General features: G+C 48.3%; 2 protein-coding genes across 3 annotated transcripts in view; one reads left to right on the top strand and one right to left on the bottom strand.

Annotated features, from left to right (window-relative positions):
• Positions 1-26,573, bottom strand: part of LOC141230947 (uncharacterized) — a 577,913-nt gene that overhangs the window by 381,155 nt on the left and 170,185 nt on the right. The window lies entirely within an intron of this gene.
• Positions 13,745-26,259, top strand: LOC141230951 (uncharacterized). Of its 2 annotated transcripts, XM_073667651.1 has the most exons (7): positions 13,745-13,875; positions 14,129-14,230; positions 14,360-14,539; positions 14,623-14,746; positions 14,830-14,927; positions 15,122-15,212; positions 24,705-26,259. In XM_073667651.1, exons 2-7 carry the CDS (start codon positions 14,153-14,155, stop codon positions 25,982-25,984), a joined length of 1,851 nt encoding a protein of 616 aa, XP_073523752.1. In that variant the 5' UTR covers positions 13,745-13,875; positions 14,129-14,152; the 3' UTR covers positions 25,985-26,259. The 2 variants fall into 2 exon arrangements, with proteins under 2 accessions (XP_073523752.1, XP_073523753.1); XM_073667652.1 differs by having other exon boundaries at positions 13,757-14,230.

Below are 26,573 nucleotides of genomic sequence, written 5' to 3'. Positions count from 1 at the left end.
GGGTTGATTCTCCTGGTCTGCTGTTGATGAAACTTCTACCTCCGGGGCCAACTGTTCTTCCAACTCTTCTGGGACTTCTGCAGCTTCCTGAGGGGCTGGTTGGAGAAAGGTAAGGACTGGCTCAACAATAGCATTATTCACTTGTGTCCACGACCGGGGAAATTCTCAGGGTACTGTTTTGACTATTTCTTCCACTTCCTCTGTGGGTTGAGGGCTATCTTGGTCTTCTTTTGGTTATTGCAGTTGCTCAGGACATTTCTTCAAGTGGTCTCTTGAAACTGTTGCTGATGTTTCTCCTCCATCCTTACTAATGAGACACACTTTGGTGTTATCATGACTCGAGGGTAGGATGGTGTACGGCTCTACCTCCCACTGGTCATCCAATTTGTGGAGTCACCTCTTTCTCTTAAGGATCTGTTCTCCAGGTGACAATGGAACAGCAGGTACGTGTTGATTGTAAGACCTCCATAGCGGTACTGGTCCCTCGGTGCTGCTGAGCCTCCGGGCGTCTGATGGGGCCAGGAGACCTGCAATCTCCTGCCCTGCGGTATCTGCTGCTGGGTCTGGAATCCCCCACAGCCTCGGACTCCGGTGTCCGGTTCTCTGTGTAGCTCCAGCTAGGAGGAGCTATCTCTAGCTCCAGTCCCTAGCTCCTCTCTCTTCAGTGTCCTAAACTTGACTCCTTGCACTAAACTAAACTAACCCCACCCCCAGATAGCAGTTGCCAAGGGGAGGAACTCTGGAGCCAGGAAAGTGTTGCATGTATAGTGCTCCTGACCAGGAAACCCCTGCTTGCCTCCAGACATGGCATTACCTCTTTTAAGGGAGGCAATACCACTGTGGCAACCAGACCCTCTGGGGTGCAACACTTCAGCTTCCCAGATTTCCTTCACTATATCAAGGAGACCACAAGGTTGCCGGCCATACAGAAGTTCTAATGAAGAGAATCCGGTAAAGACTTGTGGAACCTCCTGGATAGAAAAAACAGATATGGCGGAGACAGTCCCAGTCTTGACCGTCCTTCTCTATGACCTTCTTAATAATACTCTTCTATCTTTTATTGAACTTTTCCACAAGGCTGTCCCTATGGGGATGGTACACTGATGTTTTCAGTTGTGCAATTTGCAGGGCCCTACACAGGTGCCTCATCACCTTACTCATAAAGGATGTTCCTTGGATGGTCAGGATCTCCCTTGGTAATCTGGTCCAGGAAAAAACGTGTACCAACTTGTGGGCTATACTTTTCACAGAGGAGTTTCTCAGGGAAACCTCTTCAGGGTACCGTGTAGCATAGTCAAGGATGACCAATATGTATTGATGCCCATGAGTAAGTTTAACCAGGGGACCGACCAGGCATGGCAGTTTGCTCAAATGGCACTTCTATGATGGGTAATGGCATGAGGGGACTTTGAAAGTGAGAGGAGGGGCGGTTATCTAGCAGGTGGGACAGGGCCTGCAATACTTTAAGATTTCCCAGTGACATCTGGGCCAATAAAACCTCCACGTAACTCACTCTAGAGTTTTGTCCACTCCCATATGGCCACCCCAGACATGTGAACGGACCATGTCCATCATCCTCCGCCTACATAGTCATGGTACCAACAATTGCTCCACTATTTCCTCTCTGACCTTAGTAACCAGGTACAATAAAATAGGGAAACCTGGTGTTGGTCCCTGGCTCTTGTGCTATACCATTTATGACTGTTACATTATTGAACGCCTCCTTTAGAGTTAGGTCACTATATTGGGCGAACCTAAGATTTTCGCCAGTCACCCCTAACTCAGGAATGTCGGCCTCAGGGGACACTGCCTCCTCATATTCTGCAAGGACAGAAAAGGGAAACCCGTCAGACTCTGAGAGTGGTGACACATCTCTTAACCAAGACACAAGTCCAAAAACAATCAACAGTCCCTGATTATGATAATGGGGTGCAATAAGTAATACATCACGTCGACCTTGTGGGACTCAGTACCTTGGGCTGTTTCAATGTCCACTCTGGCCACTGGATAGTCTTTAGCATCATCATGAATGCAACAGACACCAACATTCTTCCCAGCAATCAGCTGGAGAGAAAGTTTGGCCCTCACAAGGGTCACCAAACTCCCTTAATCTAGCCGGCTATTCACCGTTACGAGACAAGCTTATGGCCCCTCACTGTGTGGAAAGTTCACACGGCAGGCCAGATAGGTATAGTATGAACAGCAGCGACCCAGGCTACAGTTCATCTCCTCGGAGGTCAGGGAACAACGGGGGCTATATGACCTGGGCCATGACATTTCCATCATATAATAGCACCAGCTGGGACTTCCACATAATCTTCCCGCCTCCTTGGATCTCGGACATTGTTAGAAAAATTAACACTTCTTTACTTTAGGTAAGGGCACGGTGAAGATAGAAGAAAAGCAATCTTGAGTTGTGTGGATAAAACAAAAGCTTATTTAATGTTCATTCAAAAGTGATTACAAAAATGGAAAATAAATAGTTCATAGCACACAAAGAGGTATAAGGTTAAAAAGAGACAGGAAACAATTATAAGTTCTTACGTATCCAGTCTTAGAAGCATGAGATGATCCGTGGTGGAGATTCTCAAGGTATGAGATATGTCCTCTCCATACAACTGTCTCTGCTTATATACCATCTTGCCCCATAGACATACATTGAAGATTATTTTTACAGTTTCATAACCCAATATGGTGACTTGCTGATATATTAGTAGCTTCTCCATATTAAGGCAAACCTAGTAATGGAATATGTATTTTGACTACGTGCACAATTATCTCATGTTGGGATATTTTAAACATAACTAATGATCCTTTTAAAGGTCTTTAACCATATGTAACGGGTCTGGGAGGCGGAACCTCTGAGCTACTATACAAGGGGGCGGTCCTTGTAAGGGAGCGGGTGGCGACCAGGCAGGCAGTCACAGCAGGTGACCGGGACAGTCTCTGGAAGAACGAGCTGGGGGTCACGGCAAGTGACCGGGACAGTCTCTGGGTGAACGGGCTGGAGGTCACGGCAAGTGACCGGGGCAGTCTCTGGGTGAACGGGCTGGAGGTCACGGCAAGTGACCTGGGCAGTCTCTAGGTAAAGGGTAGGTACGACCTGTGATGGCTGAACCTCCAGGTAGGCAAGCAGGCAGGTAGCGGAGAAGCGCTCCCAGGTGAGCGGGCAAGAGTCTCTGGAATAGCTGGTGGTCACAGCACGTGACGGCGGAGCCTCCGGGCAGGCAAGCAGGCAGGTAGCGGAGAAGCGCTCCCAGGTGAGCGGGCAAGAGTCTCTGGAATAGCTGGTGGTCACAGCACGTGACGGCGGAGCCTCCGGGCAGGCAAGCAGGCAGGTAGCGGAGAAGCGCTCCCAGGTGAGCGGGCAAGAGTCTCTGGAATAGCTGGTGGTCACAGCACGTGACGGCGGAGCCTCCGGGCAGGCAAGCAGGCAGGTAGCGGAGAAGCGCTCCCAGGTGAGCGGGCAAGCTGGTCCTTAGACAGACTGACAGGAGTTGTAAGGCAGACCGTCGGACCTCAGGCTAGCAAGCAGGTAGCAGGAATAACAGGCAGGAAACAGACAGCAAACTGGCAGGACTCTGGCAGGAATCAGGCAGGTAACTGGCAACGGGACCTGAGGGCTGAAGCAGAGTAGAACAGTGCAACAACATTGCTCGGGCACCTCCATTTTGGAGGAGGTGCCTTATATATGGTAAAGTCCTCCGGCCATTGGCCGGGGACTCCTTAGGACGGCGCGCGCGGCCCCTTTAAGAGGGAGGGAGAGCGCGCGCGCGCGCCCTAAGCACAGTGGCCGGGAAGGAGCGCGCGCTGCCAGCAGAGCGGGAGAGGGACGCCGGGCACGGAGCAGAGCGGTGAGGGGAACAGCGTCCCTGCCTAGCAGAGGGCAGGGACGCTGGCACTACAGTACCCCCCCCTTTAGGCCCCCCCTTTTTTAGGCCAGACAGAAATTTAGCAAGGATAAGAGGGGCATGGATGTTCTCCCGGGGCTCCCACGTTCTCTCCTCAGGACCAAACCCCTTCCAATCTACCAGAAAAAAGGTCTTTCCTCTTACCCTTTTGGTGGCAAGAATGTTCTCTACCTCAAACTCGTCCTCAGCAGAAACCGGAGCAGGAGGCGTACCTGTAGACTTGGAAAAAGAGTTAAGCACCACGGGTTTGAGGAGAGATACATGGAAGGAGTTAGGGATCCGTAAGTTGGCCGGGAGTTTCAGTTTATAGGCCACCGGGTTGATCTGACTGATGACCTCCAGAGGACCGATGAACCGAGGCCCTAACTTGTAAGAAGGTATCTTGAGTCGAACATATTTAGATGAGAGCCAGACTTTATCTCCTGGACGAAATTGTGGAGGATCCAGGCGTTTTTTGTCAGCGTGTCTTTTCATACGCTCGGATGACAGAAGGAGTGCGGACCGGGTACTCTCCCATATGGAGGAAAATTTGCTAACGAGAGATTCCGCAGCCGGGTTGTCCACAGAGGTGGAGACAGGAAAAGGAATCCGAGGATGCTGACCAAAGACTACAAAAAACGGGGATTTGGAGGAGGATTCACTCTCGTGATTATTATAAGAGAACTCGGCCCATGGTAGGAGATCCACCCAGTCAGAATGGTGGGCATTAACGAAGTGCCGGAGGTAACTAGTCAGGTTCTGATTGATCCGCTCCACTTGACCATTGGACTGTGGGTGGTAAGCGGAAGAGAAGTCCAGGGTGACGTCTAGTAGTTTACAAGTGGCTCTCCAGAAACGTGAGGTGAACTGTACCCCACGATCCGACACGATGTGGAGGGGCAGACCATGAAGACGGAAGATGTGGCGGATAAAGTCTTTAGCCAGCTCGGGTGCAGACGGAAGGCCTGGCAGGGGAATAAAGTGAGCCATCTTGGAAAAGCGGTCAGCGACCACCCAAATGACCGTACAACCGGCAGAGACGGGGAGATCAGTTATAAAGTCCATTGCTATATGCTGCCAGGGGGCAGCAGGTACAGGAAGCGGAAGGAGGCGTCCGGCTGGCAGATGTCTCGGGACTTTGTTGCGGGCGCAGGACGCACAGGCAGAAACAAAGTCTATTATGTCCTTGTGCAGGGTAGGCCACCAATAGTGCCGGGCAATAAGCTGGAGGGTCTTTTTCTGACCGGCGTGGCCAGCTAGTTTAGACGAATGGCCCCAGTGTAGGATCCTCTCCCGATCAGGTACTGAAACAAACGTCTTACCGGGAGGGAGACGATTTAGACTCACGGGAGCCACCTGCATTACTCTGGCGGGATCGATGATATGTTTAGGTTCTTCCTCGAGATCGGACACCAGAAAGGATCGGGACAAGGCGTCTGCTTTGACGTTTTTGTCAGCCGGGCGAAAATGAAGAACAAAATCAAAGCGAGCAAAAAACAAGGACCACCGGGCTTGGCGCGGGTTCAGTCTCTGGGCATGCTGGAGGTAAGCCAAGTTCTTGTGGTCAGTGTAAATTATTACCGGATGAAGAGCCCCCTCGAGTAGGTAACGCCACTCCTCCAACGCCAGCTTGATGGCCAATAACTCTCGGTCTCCTATGGAATAGTTGCGCTCAGAAGAGGAGAAGAGTTTGGAGAAGAAGCCACAAGTTACCATTCTCCCGGAAGATGCTTTTTGAGTAAGTACCGCTCCGGCTCCAGAGGAGGAGGCGTCAACTTCCAGGAAGAACTGCTTGTTGCCGTCCGGGCGATGCAGCACCGGGGCGGAAGAGAAGGCCTGTTTTAGGGAAAGAAAGGCCTCCTCTGCTTCGGGCGGCCACTCTTTGGGATTAGTACCCTTACGGGTGAGCGCGGAAATTGGGGCAGTCCGGGAAGAGAAGTGCGGTATGAAGAGGCGGTAATAGTTGGCGAAGCCCAGGAACCATTGAATAGCCTTCAACCCCTCTGGTCGGGGCCATTTCTCGATGGCAGACAGTTTCTCAGGATCCATTTGTAGGCCGGTCTGAGAGATAATGTAGCCCAGAAACGGAAGCGAGGTCTGCTCAAAGAGGCACTTCTCATATTTAGCGTAGAGATGGTTCTGCCTGAGCCTGAGCAGGACCTGACGAACGTCCCTCCGGTGAGTCTGGAGATCCGGAGAGAAGACCAAGATGTCGTCCAGGTACACCACTACGCAGGAGTAGAGAAGGTCCCGGAAGATGTCACTGACCAACTCTTGAAAGACGGCAGGAGCGTTACAGAGGCCAAAGGGCATTACCAGATATTCATAGTGGCCGTCCCGGGTGTTGAATGCCGTCTTCCATTCATCCCCCTGACGGATACGAACCAGGTTGTACGCCCCACGGAGGTCCAGTTTGGTGAAGATTCTAGCCCCCCTCAGACGATCAAATTACTCCGGAATGAGCGGAAGGGGGTACTTATTCTTCACCGTGATCTGGTTAAGGCCTCTATAGTCTATACAGGGACGGAGAGAGCCGTCCTTCTTTTTGACGAAAAAGAAGCCTGCTCCCGCCGGGGAGGTAGATTTCCGGATGAATCCCCTGGCCAGGTTCTCCTCAATATATTCGGACATCGACCGGGTCTCAGCAGCGGATAATGGATAAATACGCCCACGGGGAGGAGAAATACCAGGTAACAGGTCGATAGGGCAGTCGTATGGTCTATGAGGGGGTAGTGTCTCAGCCTCCTTTTTATTAAAGACATCAGCATAAGTCCAATAAGGAATCGGAAGTCCAGGTAGATTAGCTGGGGTAGGAGAAGGACGGACGGGATGAACGGGAACCAGACAGGTCTTATGGCAGCCCTGTCCCCAGCGAAGGACTTCTCCGGTCTGCCAGTCAAGAACGGGTGCATGTCTCTGGAGCCAAGGTAGACCTAGCAAGAGGGCGTGAGAGAGTCCAGGCAGAACATGGAAGGAGATACTTTCAGAATGCAGCATTCCCACCTGCAGAGTAATGGATTTGGTGATGAGTTGGATGGGGCGTGGTAAGAGCCCCCCATCCACGGCAGCAACAGACAAGGGTACAGCCAGAGGTTTGGTGGGGATGCGGTATTTCTCTACCAGGGACTGCGAAATAAGATTCCCGGCTGCTCCAGAGTCCAGTTGGGCTAGTTCGAAATAACGGTTCTCCCCGTAGACGATTGAAACTGACAACAGCAGGGATGGAGAGGATTTATTCTTGTCTAGGTGGACCTCTCTGAGCGAACCTAGACAAAGGCGTTTCCCGACCTCTCCGGGCAGGCACGGATCCGGTGCTCCTTACTGCCACAGTAGAAGCAGGTCCCCTCGGCACGGCATAAGTCCTGACGGGTCTTGACCATCTTGGTCTGGTCGACCTGCATAGACTCAGGAGGGTGTACCTGGTTAGAGACAGAAGGAGTGACGGGTTTCTGAAAAGTAGGAGCTAGACGTGGTAACCTCCTCTCACGGGTGACCTCTCTGGCACGCTCCTGGAACCGTAGGTCAATCCGGGTGGCAAGAGTAATTAAGTCATCGAGAGTGGTAGGAATGTCCCGACCGGCAAGTTCATCTTTAATACGGCCGGACAGACCCTCCCAGAAGACGGAAACCAGAGCGTCGTTATCCCAGGCCAGCTCCGAGGCAAGGGTACGGAACCGTATGGCATATTGGCCCACGGTGAGACTTTCCTGACGGAGGCGTAGCAATGATGATGCGGATGAGGTCTTCCGTCCGGGTTCGTCGAAGACTTTCCGGAAAGCCGTGAGAAAAGCAGGCAAGTTGGACACCAGGGGGTCTCCTCTCTCCCATAGAGGATTTAGCCAGGCCAGGGCCTCCCCGGTGAGATGGGACATGATGAATGCAACTTTGGCTCGGTCGGAGTTAAACTGGTGGGACAAAAGTTCAAAGTGCAGGGTGCACTGATTTATGAAGCCCCGAGCCTGGGCGGAGTCGCCTCCGAAGCGAGGAGGTGCAGAAAGCCGGGGTCCAGGGTAGGATACCATGGTATTGGTGGGCAGCAGAGCTGCCGGGTTGCGAGTCATGGCACTGGCGGTGGTTGCTGGTGGAGCAGTCAGAGTGTCCAGGCGAGTATTGACATTCCGCAGGTGACCCAGGATGGACTCCTGTTGGGACCTTTGACGGGACAGTTCATGACACAGGTCCGAGAGCGAGGGAGCTTGGGTGCCACCGGGTTCCATGGCCCGAGCAAACTGTAACGGGTCTGGGAGGCGGAACCTCTGAGCTACTATACAAGGGGGCGGTCCTTGTAAGGGAGCGGGTGGCGACCAGGCAGGCAGTCACAGCAGGTGACCGGGACAGTCTCTGGAAGAACGGGCTGGGGGTCACGGCAAGTGACCGGGACAGTCTCTGGGTGAACGGGCTGGAGGTCACGGCAAGTGACCGGGGCAGTCTCTGGGTGAACGGGCTGGAGGTCACGGCAAGTGACCTGGGCAGTCTCTAGGTAAAGGGTAGGTACGACCTGTGATGGCTGAACCTCCAGGTAGGCAAGCAGGCAGGTAGCGGAGAAGCGCTCCCAGGTGAGCGGGCAAGAGTCTCTGGAATAGCTGGTGGTCACAGCACGTGACGGCGGAGCCTCCGGGCAGGCAAGCAGGCAGGTAGCGGAGAAGCGCTCCCAGGTGAGCGGGCAAGAGTCTCTGGAATAGCTGGTGGTCACAGCACGTGACGGCGGAGCCTCCGGGCAGGCAAGCAGGCAGGTAGCGGAGAAGCGCTCCCAGGTGAGCGGGCAAGAGTCTCTGGAATAGCTGGTGGTCACAGCACGTGACGGCGGAGCCTCCGGGCAGGCAAGCAGGCAGGTAGCGGAGAAGCGCTCCCAGGTGAGCGGGCAAGCTGGTCCTTAGACAGACTGACAGGAGTTGTAAGGCAGACCGTCGGACCTCAGGCTAGCAAGCAGGTAGCAGGAATAACAGGCAGGAAACAGACAGCAAACTGGCAGGACTCTGGCAGGAATCAGGCAGGTATCTGGCAGGTAACTGGCAACGGGACCTGAGGGCTGAAGCAGAGTAGAACAGTGCAACAACATTGCTCGGGCACCTCCATTTTGGAGGAGGTGCCTTATATATGGTAAAGTCCTCCGGCCATTGGCCGGGGACTCCTTAGGACGGCGCGCGCGGCCCCTTTAAGAGGGAGGGAGAGCGCGCGCGCGCGCCCTAAGCACCGTGGCCGGGAAGGAGCGCGCGCTGCCAGCAGAGCGGGAGAGGGACGCCGGGCACGGAGCAGAGCGGTGAGGGGAACAGCGTCCCTGCCTAGCAGAGGGCAGGGACGCTGGCACTACACCATATCTCCAAATAACCCATATTGACAAGGGCCCTATAGGTTTGACAAACAGAACAGGTGTCTCTGCCAAGATCTTCAAAATAACCCCTCAGTCTTTCTCTGAAAATATTTAAAACTGAACATGTTTTGAACCAAAGCTTCAAAGTTTCTTATTATGTATTTTTTTATCATAAGAGATTAATATTTTACAGACACCCCATACTATTTTGGGCCTTCACCCTCTGTTGGGACACCCAGTATGGAGTGGGTTGACTACCCAAGGCATCTTCGACCCCCTGATACCTTTCAAAAACTCTGACCAGGTCATTATCGTTCCGGGGATCACCCTGGCAACGCAAGTCTGTATTGGCCCCGGAAAGGAGTGCACCAGCCGGTACATTACCATTTGCTCTACCATCTGCGCAGGGGTAGAGGTCTCTGGCTGCAACCATTTTTGGACAAAGTGCAGCACATCAAGCATTTGGGAGCGAGGCGGTTTGTCACGGTGATACACCCAGCGCACAAATATTTCAGTTTTATATATTCCTTGGCGTCTTGTAAGGCCAAGTCATAGAAAGCATTCTGAAGCTCCCCCATTAAGTATAACACCAGTACTTTCCCCCATTGCTCTGGTGGGAGTTTCTCCCTCTCTGCAAGCTTTAAAAAATGGTCAAAAAGGCCTCTATGTCGTCATCCTTGGTAATTTTCTGCAGGACTCTCCTTACCGCCTTCCTGATGGAAAAATCATCAGCTGACCTTGGAGTCGAAGCTGCCTCCATGCCACGAACTGCCTCTGCGAGTAAATCAAACTGCTTATTTGTCTCCTGTTGCGTCAGCTGTTGTTGGCACTGCTGCTGCAGCTGAGCTTGAATCAGGTGTTTAATCAGGTCCTACATGCTATCTGAAGTTGCTCCCTGGCTTATGGCCGCCTTCACCCAGGACATGCAGTACCTCTGTAGCAGTCACATGTGTTCCCTAGGAACGCTGCCCGCACTTCTAACACCAATTGTGGGAATGCTACTCACTTGAGTGCGTGGTGAGGTATCACAGGAACTGTTTCCATTTAAATGTCCATTCTGGTATATTGGTGCTTCATAAACCATGCCACAAAGGAAAATAAACGGCCTTAACACACAGGAGGCCTTCTTACCTCCACACACAGATCATGTGTCAAACAAGCAGACTCCATTTTACCCTGTGAACCACACCCATGGGTGGGTTATGTGGGCAGCCAGACCCCCCCCCCCATCTCTCAGGATGCCCAGACACAAAAAACAAGCCTCTTAGTACTATGTGCACTACAGCAATACTCCAGGTTTACATCACAGAGGGCAACCACCTCTGTGATACATACTTCCCATCAACTGTCTGGTAGCCACCTTGCATCATCTTAGACCAAACAAGGAGTTAATGGCTGATATACATGCACACATGTATACAGCCTGTGACAAAGTCACTGGTAGTGTGTCAGAAGGGAGGCATGTGTCGCTGAGACTCTTAGCCTCAGTGATGTGAAGACATGCAAGTTCTCCTACACAAGTAGGTACAGAGAGAGTTAATAGAACCACATTTACAAGGGAATGTTTTCAGTGGATAACGAAGTGCAGGGAGGGATGTTATCCACCATCCCTCAAATCAGCGGAGGGTCTGGGCTTTAAATAGCCAGTCCTCACAGTCAGGTGTGTTCAGTAGGAAGGAAGGAAGGAGCTAGCACATGCTGTGCTGAACCTGTGTGTGGCTAATTGTGAGTGGCCAGACCTTGGCCGAGATACGGACTGTGCTGCAAGTTTTGTATTTTGTTTTGTCTCTTTAGCCGAATGGGCTGTGTTTTCTTTATGGACCCCAGGGTAGTTTATGACTGCTAAATAAACTAACCTGAAAATTTAAAGAGACAGTATCCCATGTTTTACCTCCGCATACAGCCGAGCTTGTTGCTATACTGCAAGCCATAGTGAGGTAAATGAAGGTGCATAGAACCTGACAGCTTCCTTCATGCACATACACGCCCTTCATCACTCATCTTAGTGACGCAGAATTCGCTCTATTTAGAGAGTGCAGATAGATAAATCGGGATATATTGATCAAAAGATTAATGTTCAAATTGAAGAAACAAATAAAAACCCCTCAGTCTTGATTTCTAGGATATTTACAGCTTTGTGGATTAATAAAAACAATGTGTGCGTTACTCGTTTTTGTCTTTCGGCAGTTGATGGACATCGGCCTCTTGTGTATGTGTAACGGGGGTCAGGGTGACAGTCGGTGGCGAGTGGCATGTCAGTTTCAGTGATTAAAACCTCACCCTGGACCGCTACAGAAAAAGGGGACTCTGAGAATCCCTGGGTGTGTGCGTTGTGGTGCTTCCGTGAAGGAGACCTCCATACTCACTTCTGACCCGCCGCCCCGGGTGTTGAATCTTTTAACCTTCAGAAGGAGAAAACCAGACCATCTTAAACACATAAAAACTTCTTTACTTGCAGCCACAGTCACATACAGGGAGTAACAAGTGATACAGTCTCTTTGTGATCTCTTCACATACAGTGGCACTTTACCAGTGATGAAAGTCACAGACACCGATTTGGACATGAAGACCAACGCCGAGCGCGTCAGCTCTCTGGGTGACTCCATTCTCTGTCCCACTGCCTGACCTGCTTGGATCCACCTCCCTGATGAGGCTGTCCGGTCTTGGCACATAAGGTGAAGTTCCCACATTGACCTCTCCATGTACATCTGTTCCTGTTGTCCACGCTGTATAGACTGTTCGGATTCACCTTCCAGATAAGGTTGTCCAAAAACTCCCAGACTGTGACACACACACCCTTCTCCTGTACATTCTCCTGTGTCCTCACTAGTCACTGTCCCTCACTCAACTCACTCTGCCTGCAATCAGAAAGTGACTCCTTTCTTCACTAAACCTGCCCCTCCCACACTGGAGCAGCTCCTAAACCCCTTAACTCTTTCCCAACCCATAACTGCATACTCTGTGTGCTACAGTGCCCACCTCTGCACTACTTCTATCAATTTAATAGTCTACCCGCACCTACCTATATTGAACCTATAAGTAACCCATCAGACATTAGATCATATGATTGCTCATATATAAACATAGAACACAGCACTATGTGCATTAAGAGGGAAGAGGCACATGACCGTCACGGTCACCCTCTTACATATGAGCTACTGGATGTCAGGAGACTTAGGAGAATATCTCTGTCTGCAGAATTATTGTGCAACTAAATGGAAACAGTCAGAAGCTCCAAACATGGAGTCTGTCAGCTTCTCCATCTGTGGGCGATCCAGTGTCCTTCACCGTAAAACTCCTGTTTAAGACGGGCCTACAAGTTCTCAGTAGGGTTAGGTCAGTGAGGAGGGAGCACAGGGCTCCGCTCCATCCACACAAAGATCCTCTCCTAACACATCATATACACACACTGCTCCGCTCCGTACACCTCGTACATACACGGCTCTGCTCCCTACACCTCGTACACACGCTGCTCCGCTCTGTACACCTCGTACACACACAGCTCTGCTCCGTACACCTCGTACACGCGCGGCTCCCCTCCGTACACCTCGTACACACACGGTTCTGCTCCATACACCTCGTACACACACGGCTCTGCTCCGTATACACACGGCTCCGCTCCGTACACCTCGTACACGCGCGGGGCTCCGCTCCGTACACCTCGTACACACGCGGCTCTGCTCCGTACGCCTCGTACACGCGCGGCTCTGCTCCGTACGCCTCGTACACGCGCGGCTCTGCTCCGTACGCCTCGTACACGCGCGGCTCTGCTCCGTACGCCTCATACACGCGCGGCTCTGCTCCGTACACCTCGTACACGCGCGGCTCTGCTCCGTAACCTCGTACACACGCGGCTCCGCTCCGTACACCTCGTACACACGCGGCTCCGCTCCGTACACCTCGTACACACAGCTCCGCTCCGTACACCTCGTACACACGCGGCTCCGCTCCGTACACCTCGTACACACGGCTCCGCTCCGTACACCTCGTACACACGGCTCCGCTCCGTACGCCTCGTACACGCGCGGCTCCGCCCCGTACACCTCGTACACGCGCGGCTCTGCTCCGTACACCTCGTACACACGCGGCTCCGCTCCGTACACCTCGTACACGCGCGGCTCCGCTCAGTACACCTCGTACACACGCGGCTCCGCTCCGTACACCTCGTACACACGCGGCTCCGCTCCGTACACCTCGTACACACGCGGCTCTGCTCCGTACACCTCGTACACACGCGGCTCTGCTCCGTACACCTTGTACACACACGGCTCTGCTCCGTACACCTCGTACACACACGGCTCTGCTCCGTACACCTCGTACACACGCGGCTCTGCTACATCCACACTGTAAACCCCTCCTGACCCCACATATAAACTTCAGCTCATCCAGCACCATGACAACCAGCACAGCAGAGTCCTGCATCCACTGAGGCCCCTGATCATGTGACCCCTGACTCCTCCCCTCCTGTGACCTCATCACAGCTCCTGTGCGCACAGAGCAGCCATATATGTGGTGGCGGCTCTGCAGGTGGAGGTCGGTGCCGTCTCCATTACTCTCTCGCAGGATTCGGCTTCGGTCTCTTGGACATCGTCTCCTTTTCGTGTTCTTCATGTAATGAAGGCTCCTCCAGACGTCTCCAGCAGCCGCTCCCTGGATCACACGCTTCACATTGAGGTCATTAGTGAACGATCCTTTTCCTTTTCTCCTTAATGTGAATCTCCCTAATAACAGACGGAGTCCTGTGACCTCACTATAATGCCTATCTCTGGCCTCAGAGCAGAGCGCCACCTGACAGGACTTTGGGGTCTTATCTGCTGTTTTCAGGTCACTTCTTCTAACTGTTTTAGAAACCTGAAGGGGTTAAAAGAAGCTGAAAAAACTGAACGTGTGAACAGCGAGTTGTTCATCATTATCTTCCATCTTCTAGAAAATTTACCTTAAACCTTAGTGGATGGAGAAGGACAAGAAGAAGATGGTGGAGAGGATATTACACCTCACCCTAGAGATCCTCTTCCGGCTTACTGGAGAGGTGAGAGATTCTGATGACGTCCCATTACATCATTCTTATCTATGGGAATAACAGATGGACAGAACTGGAGAGGTGAGGACTCGGGAAATTTCTGGAGTGAGATTTATTAATGTGTCTCTCCATAACCAGGATTACACAGTAGTGAAGAAGACCTCTAGTGAGCGCTGTCAGGACCCTGTGTCTGAGGGATGGGGAAGACCCCTGAGCCCAATCACGGGGCCTCCACCTCATCCCCTGATACACGAGAACATCAATGACCAGAAGATCCTAGAACTCACCTACAAGATGATTGAGCTGCTGACTGGAGAGGTGACACTGCTGTGAATGCTGGGACATTATACAGTAACGCTATGAAGAGATCGGGGGGATGACGATATCATTGTATGTGTCAGGTTCCTATAAGATGTCAGGATGTCGCTGTCTATTTCTCCATGGAGGAGTGGGAGTATTTAGAAGGACACAAAGATCTGTACAATGACGTCATGATGGAGGTTCCCCAGCCCCTCACATCACCAGGTAATAGACAGGACTAAGTACACACGGCCTATAATTATCTGTATGTAAAGAATGAATTCAGCCCCTGTATGTGTTTCCTCCAGATCTATCCAGTAAGAGGTCAACACCAGACAGATGTCCCTGTCCTCTTCTTCCACAGGACTGTAAACAAGAAGACCCCAATGTTCCTCAGGATCATCAGGTAGATGGAGAGAAGGTGTCATGAGATCTCCCCTATGATGTGTAGACGGCTGTGAAGGTCTTGTGCTCAGTCTTGTTTTATCCACCAGTATTATATGTTTTATACTTGTGTAAAGAGAACGGTGGAGATGACAGGATTAGAGCTGATCATAGATGGGACTTCTCTATCTGTCTGTGACTTTTAAAATATTTCAGGGTGAAGATCTGACCCATATTAATACCACAGAGACATATGTGAGGGGTGATGAGCGGTGTAAAGAGGAGATTCCTACATATGACCACCCAGGTGAGTAGTGACCACTAAATGTAGAGAAGTCACAGATTTAAAAAAATTGTATTACATGTAATAATCTGTGTCCTGTCCGGATTTGTAATCTTTATATTAATTGTTTATTAACCCCCTACTGACAATGTCAGTAATAGTACGTCCCTGTGCCCTGGGCCTTATGGCTAACACCCGGTAATATGTGCCAGGAGCGGTCCCACAGCGGCAGATTAACCCCCAAAATGCTGCGATCAAAGTTGATTGCTTCATTCCGGGAGCAAGGGGAGGTAACCCCTCTTACCTTGTATCCGGGATCCCGCGCTGTGTCTGCTGGGTCCGGTAGTTGCCGTGTGACCTGATGTCGTCATGACAACATCCGGGTCACCAGGCATCAGCAAGTTAGTTGGATCGTTCTCAGTGCACGTTCTAACTAACTTGTGCCAGTGCAAGACTGACAGCCTGCATAGCACAGAGATGCTCCTGCATCTTTATGCTATGCAAGTGATCAGGCTGCAAAAAGTGAAAGTCCCATAGTGGGACAAAGTGTAAAAGTAATTAAAAAAGTAAAAAAGTGCCAGAAAGTGGGGAAAAATAAAATAAAAATTGTAAAAATATTTTAAAAAATTAAAAATAATGAAAAAATCTAAATATACTGTATCCATAAATAAATATTATTATAAAAAAAAAAAAAAACATTGAAAGTACACACATTTGGTATCGTCACATCCGGAACGACCTGACCTATAAAACTGTCCCACTAGTTAACCCCTTTAGTAAACACAGTCAAAAAATAAAAAACGAAGAAAAAAATGATGCTTTATCATCATACTGCCAAACAAAAAATGAAATAAAACGCGATCAAAAAGACAAATGTTATTAAAAATAGTACTGCTGAAAACGTCATCTTGTCCTGCAAAAAACAAGCCACCATACAGCTCCATCAGCCGAAAAATAAAAGTTATAGCCCTGAGAATAAAGCGATGCAAAAAAATATTTTTTTCTATAAAATAGTTTTTATTGTATAAAAGCCCCAAACCTTAAAAAACAATATAAATGTGGTACCGCTGTAAACGTACTGACCAGAAGAATAAGTTTTACCACACGTGGAATGGCATAAAAAAAAAAAAAAAAAAAAAAAAAAGCAATTCCTGAATTGTTGGTTTTGGCTTATTCTGCCTCCCAAAAATCAGAATAGAAAGCGATCAGAAAATGTCACATGCCCGAAAACGGAACCAAGAAAAGTGTCAACTTGTGCCGCAAAAAACAAGCCCTTACATGACTCTTCAGCCGAAATATGGAAAAATTATTTTTCTGCGCTTTAGGGGGTGACAGCTGCCAAATATAGAAACCCTATATGAATCTGGTATCGCTGTAATCGCACCGACCTGAAGAATAAAGTTGTCTAATCACTTATATCGCACGAGGAACGATGAAAAAAATAAACTCTAGGGTTAGGGTTGTGCTAGGGTTAAGGTTGTGCTAGGGTTAGGGTTGTGCTAGGGTTAGGGTTGTGCTAGGGTTAGGGTTGTGCTAGGGTTAGGGTTGTGCTAGGGTTAGGGTTGTGTTAGGGGTTAGGGCTGTGTTAGGGTTATGATTTTTTTAAAAGTAAAGAAAAAAATGATGACTAGTGTTGAGCACAAGTGCTCGTAACTTGAGTTTGCATCGGGTGTTCGGGTATGCACTGAGTATAGCGGGTGCTCTAGTGACATGCTCGAGTTTCTGCCCCATATGCTTTGTGGCCAAAAAAACATTGCGGGGATTGCCTGCCATGCACGAGCGATCCCCACATGTTTTTTTGGGTGTCTTAACAACCGTGAAACATGCGGGGCGGGGACTCGCACATGTCACTCGAGCACCCGCGATACATGGTGCATACCCGAGTACCCGATGCAAACTCAAGTAACGAGCACTTGCACTCAAGACTAATGACAATTTATTCAATATGATGACCTAATGTTATCAAATTCTGTGTCGTACCTCTGGGTTCAAAATGTTCACCATACCCCTTGATAAAATCCTTAAGGGGTCTAGTTTTCAAAATGGGGTCACTTGGGGAGTTTCCACTATATAGGCGCATCAGGGGCTCCCCAAACGCTACATGGCGTCCCCTCTTGATTCCAGCCAATTTTGAGTTCAAAAAGTCACACAGTGCTCCTCTCCTTCTGAACCCTGCCGTGCACCCAGTGTATTTTCCCCATATATGGGGTATCTGCGTACTCAGAAGAAATTGCACAACAGTTTTTGGGGTAAATTTTCTCCTCTCACTCTTGTGAAAATAAAAAAATTGGGGCTAAAAGATCATTTTTGTGGAAAAAGTAATTTTTTTTTTTATTTTCACGGCTTTACGTTATAAACTTCTGTGAAGCACCTGGGGGTTCAGGGTGTTCACCACACATCTAGAGAAGTTCCTTGAGGGGTCTAGTTTCCAAAATGGGGTCCGTTGTGGGCAGTTTCCACTGTTTTGGCACTTCAGGGACTCTCCAAACGCGACATGGCATCTGCTAATTATTTAAGCAAATTTTACATTCAAGAAGTCAAATGGCGCATCTTCAATTCGTGCGCCCAAACAGTGGTTTTCCCCCACATATGGGGTATATGCGTGCTCAGGAAAAATTGCACAACAAATTTTGCGGTCAATTTTTTTCCAGTCACCCTTGCGAAAATAAATTAATTTGGGTCTAAATTAACATTTTTGTGAAAAAAAAGTTAAATGTTCATTGTTTTCTTCCACATTCCAAAAATTCCTGTGAAGCACCTGAAGGGTTAATAAACTTTTTGAATGTGTTTTTGAGCACCTTGAGGGGTGCAGTTTTTAGAATGGTGTCACTTTTAGGTATTTTCTGTCATAAAGGCCCCTCAAAATCGCTTCAAATGTGATGTGGTCCCTAAAAAAAAATGGTTTTGTAAATTTTGTTGGGAAAATGAAAAATCGCTGGTCAACTATTAACCCTTATAACTTCCTAACCCAAAAAAGAAATTTGGTTCCAAAATTGTGCTGATGTAAAGTTGACATGTGACAAATGTTATTTATTAACTATTTTGTGTAACATAATTCTCTGATTTAAGGGCATGAAAATTCAAATTTACAAAATTGCAAAATTTTCTAAATTTTCGGACAAATTTTCAGATTTTCGTAAACTTAAAGCGCACCTGTCAGCAGGATTGTGCTCAGTAAGCTACATACACTGTCTGGTGGGCGACATTACACTGGTTAATATGATACCTTGGTTGATGAAATCTTGTGGTTCTTGTGTAATCTTTACTTTCAGTTTGGAGATAATGCTATGCTTCGGGGCGGCTTGTGGGAGGTGCTCTATCTGGTGCGCTGCTTACATACTCATCTGTATGCTCTTATGACAGCTCACTGTGCCTTCACTGACCTGCTTCCTATTTTACCTAGGCCCGCACTACTAGATGTGACGCGCCCCCCTGGGCCGTGGGGTACACGGTGCCTGGTCGGTCGTTGCTAGGGGAGATGTCACAGTGGCGGTGATCCGGTCCGTGACCCAGGGCGGTCAATCAAAAGGGGAATATTTATTTACAGGGGATTTATAGTTCTTAGATACGGTTCGTGACGCCACCTGTGGTATGCGGCTAAAGGGAGCCACCGCTGCGGAGCAGGTCCTCTGGAGCTGTTGGTAATGCAGCAGAGTTGGTATAGCTCTCCACAGGTAGAGCTAAGCTCCAGGGCAGTGTAGATGTTGCTGTTATGGTGTAGTGCAGAGGATGGCGCAGATAATGATCACAGAGACAGTAAGGTGCAGTCCTCAGCGTTTACTCACGGTTTCTTAGACTTCCAGTTACCAGTACTAGAGTAACTTCCCACGACGTTCTGTGCTTACTCAGGGAGGGGTTCAGCAAACTCCCAGGTCTCTCCGGAGTACGTAACGGGACCCCCTTCTATGTGTTCCTTCTGGCCGTCTCCCTGCACCTCACACTCAGTGTATCAGACCAGTGGCCGTGGATCTTGCCGGGCGACGTCTTCTCTGTCCCCTGGGTCCTCTATGGCCACCTTTCTGGTGATTAGATGTGGCTTGTGGCTACAGTACCTGAAATACTGCAGCCTCCGGTTTCCTAGTTGTGGCTTAAAAAACTCTGTTAATTTAGGGACCGGTCCCCTCTGTGCGTCCTGACCCCTCTACCTCCTGGCAGATTCGGGCGTACGGGTGGCATCCAGCACTACCTGTACCCCTGGGGTCCCTTCCACGTTTCTGGAGCCTTTCCTGCTCCTCTCTCTCTCTCTCCAGCCTTGGGCCTCTCTGGCTAGGCCCTCCTCCAGATTAGATCTCCTGCTCCTCTCACTGGCCTCTTCTGACTGACCTGATCTCTTCAAGATGGCTTCTCTCTATATACTATCCCTAACAAGTGCTCCCCTGAACTTCTTCCTCCACCCACACCCACTACATGGTTCCCCCTGACTTTGGTTCCCCTCGCTCCAGCCAGGGACAGGGCTCAGCAGGAAGCGACGCATCTTGCCCCTCCTGCCGGTCTGGAGTAGTGTAGTGTTGGATGCAGGTGTTAGGGTCCCGGGCAGTACTCTTTCCTTACCTGAGCGTGAGATACGACATCTCTGGGTGAGATGCAGTACCTCTGTGGCGACTGAACCCGCAGGGGCGCCACAGATGCATTATGTAAAATAAAATATAATTGATGAATTATATAAAATGAATTTTATCGATCACCCATGACAGCACCACGAGAGAGGGGATTCGTCCTTCAAGGACAGGATACCCACAGGCTTAAAAGGGCAGCACCTCTCCCACAGATCAGTTGTTTTCCTGTCCTTGATGATTGAACCTTTGTACAGGAAGATTATTCTCCCAGGCCCAGACGGACGGTTCAGACAGCGGTATTTTCCCTGCCTCTCCCAGTGCAGGGTCCCTAGAAGCGCCACAGTGGGTCCAGGAGGACTTTCACGGTTGTGTGCGGGCGCAGGTGAGCAGCATCCTGGGAGAGGATAGCGTGGCTCATCGGGTGTTGGCACATGCCTGGAAGTGAGATACAGGGCAGCAGCATGTGCAGTGCTTCCTTGGAATTCACGCCAGCTGGCGTTTTCCAGTCTGAAGGTGCGCCTCTCCGATGCGAAGAAGGCATGTTCGATGCCAGGATGTGCCTGAACAGCATGTTAGCAGCGGCCGGGGCGTGTCCAGATTGCACAACTGGGGCATTCCTGGATGAAGCGTGAGCCACTTGACCGGAACTGCGTGGGAACCGGTGGTTCCGGAAGGGCCTGGAGAGGTGGGGAATAGCGTTTCACCGGCATCTAAATGACGGCAGGAGCATGGATCGGTGCTTCCTTGCTCATTGTTCCCTCCAGAATAATGGATATCACTGAGCAGCAGCAGCCTGATAAGAAGCCCCAGAAGCAGGCGGAACAGTGTCGACCCCGTAGCAGTAGTTTTGGTGGCAGTATCTGTGAGAGACAGAGGTCTGCAGGCAGTGGCGAATCCAGACAGAGGAGCTCCAGGAAAGTAGACGAGTTTTCGGCCTCTAGAGATGGTCTTTTGGCTGAGGTGGGTTCCCCTTTAAATCTCGTACTATTTGATTGCCTCACACTGGTAAGTGATCTTTGTGAAAGTTCACTCAGTGATGTAGCCTTTCCCTTTTTTGGCAGTTATTGCCAGGGAAAGAAGTGTACAGCAAAGTCTAAGCACAAGGAGTGTGCGCTTTGCAGAAATCTATTGCCTGACTCCAACCAAAAAAAAACTTTGCCAGTCTTGTATAGAGCAGACAGTAGCGGAGGAGACCACTAACTCTGCCACCGATTTAAGATCAATTATCATGGCGGAAGTCCCTTAAATTCCTTTCCCAGGAAGAGGTTCATAGAGGTAAGAAGAGCAAAAAGGGCTAGCCAGTGGTCCCGGGGTTACATGTGTCTAGCGTTTCAAATAATGATGACGAATTCTCAGACGGTAACGCTGGCATTCTTTGTTTTCCTATAGATGAGATGGACAAACTCGTAAAGGCAGTTTGGACCACAATGGGGATAGTCGAGTCAAAACTCGAGAAATCAGTTCAGGACATTATGTTTGGAGGCTTGGGCCAAAAAAAGCATAGGTATGAAAAAATCTGCCCCCTAATTTAGAGGGAATGGAAAAGATCTGAAAAGAGAGGCTCCCTTCCCCTATCAATTAAGAGGAGATTTCCCTTGGATGAGCCTTCCTTGTCAAACGGGGACAAAGCCCCAAAACTGCATTCGGTCATAGCAAAAGCAGCTTAGATGTACATGGGAGATGTTGACTGGTGCTTTAAAGCCAACAATGGCTGCTACATGTGCAGCCAGATCCTTAATCATCTGGTTGGATCATCTGGAAACCCAGTTAAAAGACACAATGTCAAGACACAATATCTTGGCCACTGTCCCACTTATGCGAGGGGCTGCAGCTTTTCTATCTTCGCTTCGGCTGATTCAAGTTTGTTTAGCGTCAAGATCAGCAGCCATTTCAAACACTTATGGTTAAAATGTTGGCCAGGGAAACTCCAGGCTAGAATGAAACTGTGTGCCATTCCATATGAGGGGGAACACCTGTTTGGCCCAGCTTTGGAAAAGGCAGGCGATGCTAAAAAGGGATATCCTAACTTGTCCATCCCAGCCTACAAGCGATCATTCCGGAAAAGAAGGTTCACTCGTTGGAAGACCTCCACAGATCAAGACAAATGGAAAGATCAAAGAAGAAAATGTAGCAGCTTCATGTTCGGAACCTCCTCCCGGGATTCCGAAAAGTCAGTGATTTCCAACCCAGGTGGGGGGAGACTTTCGTCCTTCTTCCCGGCCTGGGAAAAAATATCGGAAAACAGTTGGAGTCTCGGCCTGATAAAATCCGGTCTAGAAATGGAGTTCCGCTCAATCCCGCATGGAAGATTCGTGGCAATACCCTCTAGGTCTTTGTCAGCAGGGCAACGGACCCCAGAGGCCGAAGTTTCAGCTGGTACAGAAGGCTGTCCTATTAGAAGTTTCAGTGTCAGAAAGAGGGAAGGGGTTTTAATCCCCTCTCTTTCTAATCAAGAAACCAGACTGCTCTTTCAAGATGATAATAAATTTGAAGGGATTTATTAAATTCCTGAGAATCCTTTCATTCAAAATGGAATGTGTAAAATCTGCAATAAAGTTACTCTTCCCAGAAGAGGTGATGGCCCATCTCCGGGAGAAGAATGTATTGACTATACCGTATTTGTATAATTTTCTGGTTGTAGGCAATTCGACCCGGCATTGCACTAGTCAGTTACAGGAGGTGATATCCACCTAAGAATGTTTAGGTTGGCTATTGAACCTTAAAAAGTCAAAGATAGAGCCCCTAAAAATACAGGACTATTTTGGGCTTCTGCTGGACTCAGAGGTGCAGGAGTATCATTTCCCAGGCGATAAAAAAGAAAAGATCTGAGGCCAGATGTTAAGGGCCCTGAAATTCCCCATCCTGTCCCTTAGAAGAAGCGCTGTGTCCCTTCTAGGTTTCTAACTTCATGCATTCCGGCAGTCTTGTGAGCCCAGTTCCATACTAGAGCCTTGCAGTAGGATGTGTTAAGAAATGACATTTCCTTTAGAGGACACCTGGAATGAAGGTTGACGCTATCTCCAATGTCAGTGCAGTCCCTCCTTTGGTGGCTGAATGTCACTAATCTGTCCAGGTGGGCTCTCTGGGTAAATAAAGTCACACAGTTGTTCACCACGGATGTGAGTCACAGGGATTGGGGGGCTCATCCAGAAGACGTAGTAAACCAGGGCTTTTGGACAAGGGGACGAGAGAGTTTTTTCCTCAAACTTGAAGGAATTACTTGCAGTTGAGTTGGCAGTAAGAAGACTCCTTGCGTTCCTACAGAGTCATCATGTCAGGGGCTTTTCATGGTTGAGGACAATGTCTGTCACCGACTCGTGGGTCCTCCCGCAGATTCCAAATCTCCTCTCTGGGGCCAATTCACTATCCACAAGTAGCCAATCTTCATTTGATGGCGTGGCCTCACCTTTGAAAGAAGGGTGCTCCAGGCTGTGGTCCCTCCCTAAATTCATAATTTTCTCTATAATTCTGTCATGGTGCTGTCATGGGTGAGTCTTAGTTACTTACCAGTAATGTGTTTTTTCGGAACCCATGACAGCACCCTTATAATCCCTCCCGTCACGTGTGTGTGAGCACTTCTTTCACTAGTGTTATAAGTTCACAGTTTTAGTTGTGATTTGTGGTGCGGGTAAGATTTGTGTTTTGGCAACAACCAATGGAGGTCCTATTGTGCTCTGTAATCCAACTGATGGGGAGGAGAGGTGCCAACCTTTTAAGCCTGCAGGTTTCCTGTCCTTGAAGGGCGGATCCCCTCTCTCATGGTGCGGTCATAATCCTGTTATCGGTAAGACTTTACAATGAAGAATCTGAGAACAAAAATTGAAATGCTGGGTGCAATTTTCTGGTTCTGCACTGTAAATAAAGTCTAAAAAAAAAGTGTTAAACAATGCAAGAAAAAAATCCCCAAATGGCCAATGCTGCCAATAAAAAATAGCTTAATTTGAAAGAAGAAAAACAAACCTGGCATATTTGGTATCACCATTTCCATAACAACTTGTATGTATAAAACTATTTCAATATTTATCTAGCACAATGAACAGACTTAAAAAAAGATGAGAAACTATGTCTGAATTGCAGTTTTTGCTTATTCTGCATAATAAAAAAAAAATCAAAAAGTGACCAAAACACAAAAAAAAAAACACCATTAAAAACCACAGCTCGTTATGCAAAAATAATTCCCCATATACAAGTAATAGATCACGTAGGCAGAGGCCTGTCAATCTAAGACAGCGGGCAGAGAGAAGCCGCCGGGAACCCGCCTGTCCGACTAGTCTATTCAAGTATGAATTTCTCTAAAACGCCGCAGAATTTCAGAATGAAACGCACCTGGCTGACATCATACAGTCATACAGTCAGTGTCTTCTGTACACAGTCCGCGCATTGGGAGCCACTGGGGACCAACATGGCAGCCATGGGGGACTTTACCAAACCCACAGCTGCAATAATAACTCATGGGGGGGAAGTGATGTGTACCTAACTGTTTAAATGCCACTCAGCCACTACTGCTAAAGGCAGATGGTGGCTGTGTAACAAAATTCCTTCTCCGCCTCGACTGAATGACATAATTTTAGATTGTCATTGCACATAAATTAATAAATTCAGGCTTGCATCTGGTTTAATGGCAGGGCTTCACTGTTCATTACCATACTGCTCCACCGCGCTGCCCTGCCCCACCGCGCTGCCCTGCTCCACCGCGCTGCCCTGCTCCACCACGCTGCCCTGCTCTGCTAAAGTTCATTTAAGGATCAACACTGAAATCAGAAAACTGCTGAAAAACTGTGTAGTGTCCTAATATCAGTATCTTGCTCTATCGATAGATTGAGATCTATTTTGTCATCACACTTTTAGTTGGTTAATAACTGAATTTTGCTATTTCATATAGAAATCCTAATAAATATAACATTAACAATATAAATATACAGTTACATTATTACAAATATGTTTGTTTTATTCTTGGCAGATGCCTTTACCATGAACTCAGAAAGACATATGATATCCTCAGATTTGAAAGCAGATGATCATGGTATCACACCAGATACATATGAAGAGTATGCCATTGCTTCAGATATAACATCAGCCCTTCACAGAAAAGATCTATTTTATGATCAAGTGGTCCTATCTTCTGATTTATTACAGAATGTTGAGCACAGAAAGGGAGCTAAGGAGCGGAGAGCTCACTCAGGGGTGAAGCCATTATCATGTTCAGAATGTTGTAAACGTTTTAATCATAAATCAGATCTTGTTATACATCAGAGAATTCACACAGGGGAGAAGCCATATTCATGTTCAGAATGTGGGAAATGTTTTACAGACAAATCAAATCTTCTCAAACATCAGAGAACCCACACCGGGGAGAAGCCTTTTTCATGTTCAGAATGTGGGAAATGTTTTATTCGGAAAGAGTATCTTGATAACCACCAGAAAACCCACACAGGGAAGGAGCTTTTTTCATGTTCAGAATGTGGGAAATGTTTTATTCGGAAAGAGCACCTTGATAACCACCAGAAAACCCACACAGGGGAGAAGCCTTTTTCATGTTCAGAATGTGGGAAATGTTTTATTCGGAAAGCGGATCTTGATCGACACCAGAGAACCCACACAGAGGAGAAGCCTTTTTCATGTTCAGAATGTGGGAAATGTTTTTATCAGAGATCAAATCTTATTGAGCATGTGAAAACTCACACAGGAGAGAAGTCATATTCATGTTCAGAATGTGGGAAATGTTTTGTTCGGAAAGGGGATCTTGATCGACACCAGAGAACCCACACAAAGGAGAAGCCTTTTTCACGTTCAGAATGTGGGAAATGTTTTTATCAGAGATCAAATCTTATTGAGCATGTGAAAACTCACACAGGGGAGAAGCCATATTCATGTTCAGAATGTGGGAAATGTTTTATGCGGAAAGCGCATCTTAATAACCACCAGAAAACCCACACAGGGGAGAAGCCTTTTTCATGTTCAGAATGTGGGAAATGTTTTACAGACAAATCAAATCTTCTCAAACATCAGAGAACCCACACCGGGGAGAAGCCTTTTTCATGTTCAGAATGTGGGAAATGTTTTATTCGGAAAGAGTATCTTGATAGCCACCAGAAAGCCCACACAGGGAAGAAGCCTTTTTCATGTTCAGAATGTGGGAAATGTTTTAATTGGAAAGCGCATCTTGATATCCACCAGAGAACCCACACAGGGATGAAGCCTTTTTCATGTTCAGAATGTGGGAAATGTAGGTGTAATTAATACAGGTAATGAATGCAGTGTAGGAGGGCTTCTTAAAGAAAAACCAGCAGAATTCTTTCTGGTTGGTGGGTGATCAAATACTTATATCATGCAATAAAATGCAAATTAATTATGCAAAAATCATACAATGGGATTTTCTGTTTTTTATTTTTAGATTCTGTCTCTACCATTTTATGAGCTGCCTTGAATAATAACCAAGCTTATTCTATGGAAAAGTCTTATTTGTACAAGTGCCCTGTGCATTGTAAAGTGCTGCCAAATATAAAAGTAATTATTATACATATAGTTGCAATAAAAATTATTCAACTTCCTTTCCAAATTCCGTTTATTTCCAAAACTTACAAACGTTTTGCTGTTTGCAATAAACTAATGAAACAAGAACAATATAAAAAGCTCAACACAACTAATATAACATGTGTTTTCTCTAAATTCACCACAAAATTGCATGTTTAATGACTCCTGCCATCCAAGAATGATTCCATCCCTTCATGAGCTGCATCTTGAGTACTTAGTAGAACCCTTTCCCTGCTACATTCAGAAACCCTGCTAACCTCATTAATATTCCTTGCATGCCTTCTGTCTCTTTCAA

Source organism: Phyllobates terribilis, unplaced genomic scaffold (genome assembly GCF_046119375.1).
Source record: "Phyllobates terribilis strain yellow unplaced genomic scaffold, ASM4611937v1 Scaffold_500__1_contigs__length_1315687, whole genome shotgun sequence".
Lineage (NCBI taxonomy): Eukaryota > Metazoa > Chordata > Amphibia > Anura > Dendrobatidae > Phyllobates > Phyllobates terribilis.
This window is presented reverse-complemented; position numbering and strand designations above follow the sequence as displayed.

Excerpts from the sequence above, each read along its gene's own strand:
- LOC141230951 (XM_073667651.1), top strand. The coding sequence starts at position 14,153 with ATGGAGAAGGACAAGAAGAAGATGGTGGAGAGGATATTACACCTCACC. Across the intron at positions 14,540-14,622 it reads TTGAGCTGCTGACTGGAGAG|GTTCCTATAAGATGTCAGGA; the intron begins GTGACACTGCTG and ends TGTATGTGTCAG. Across the intron at positions 15,213-24,704 it reads TCCTACATATGACCACCCAG|ATGCCTTTACCATGAACTCA; the intron begins GTGAGTAGTGAC and ends TATTCTTGGCAG.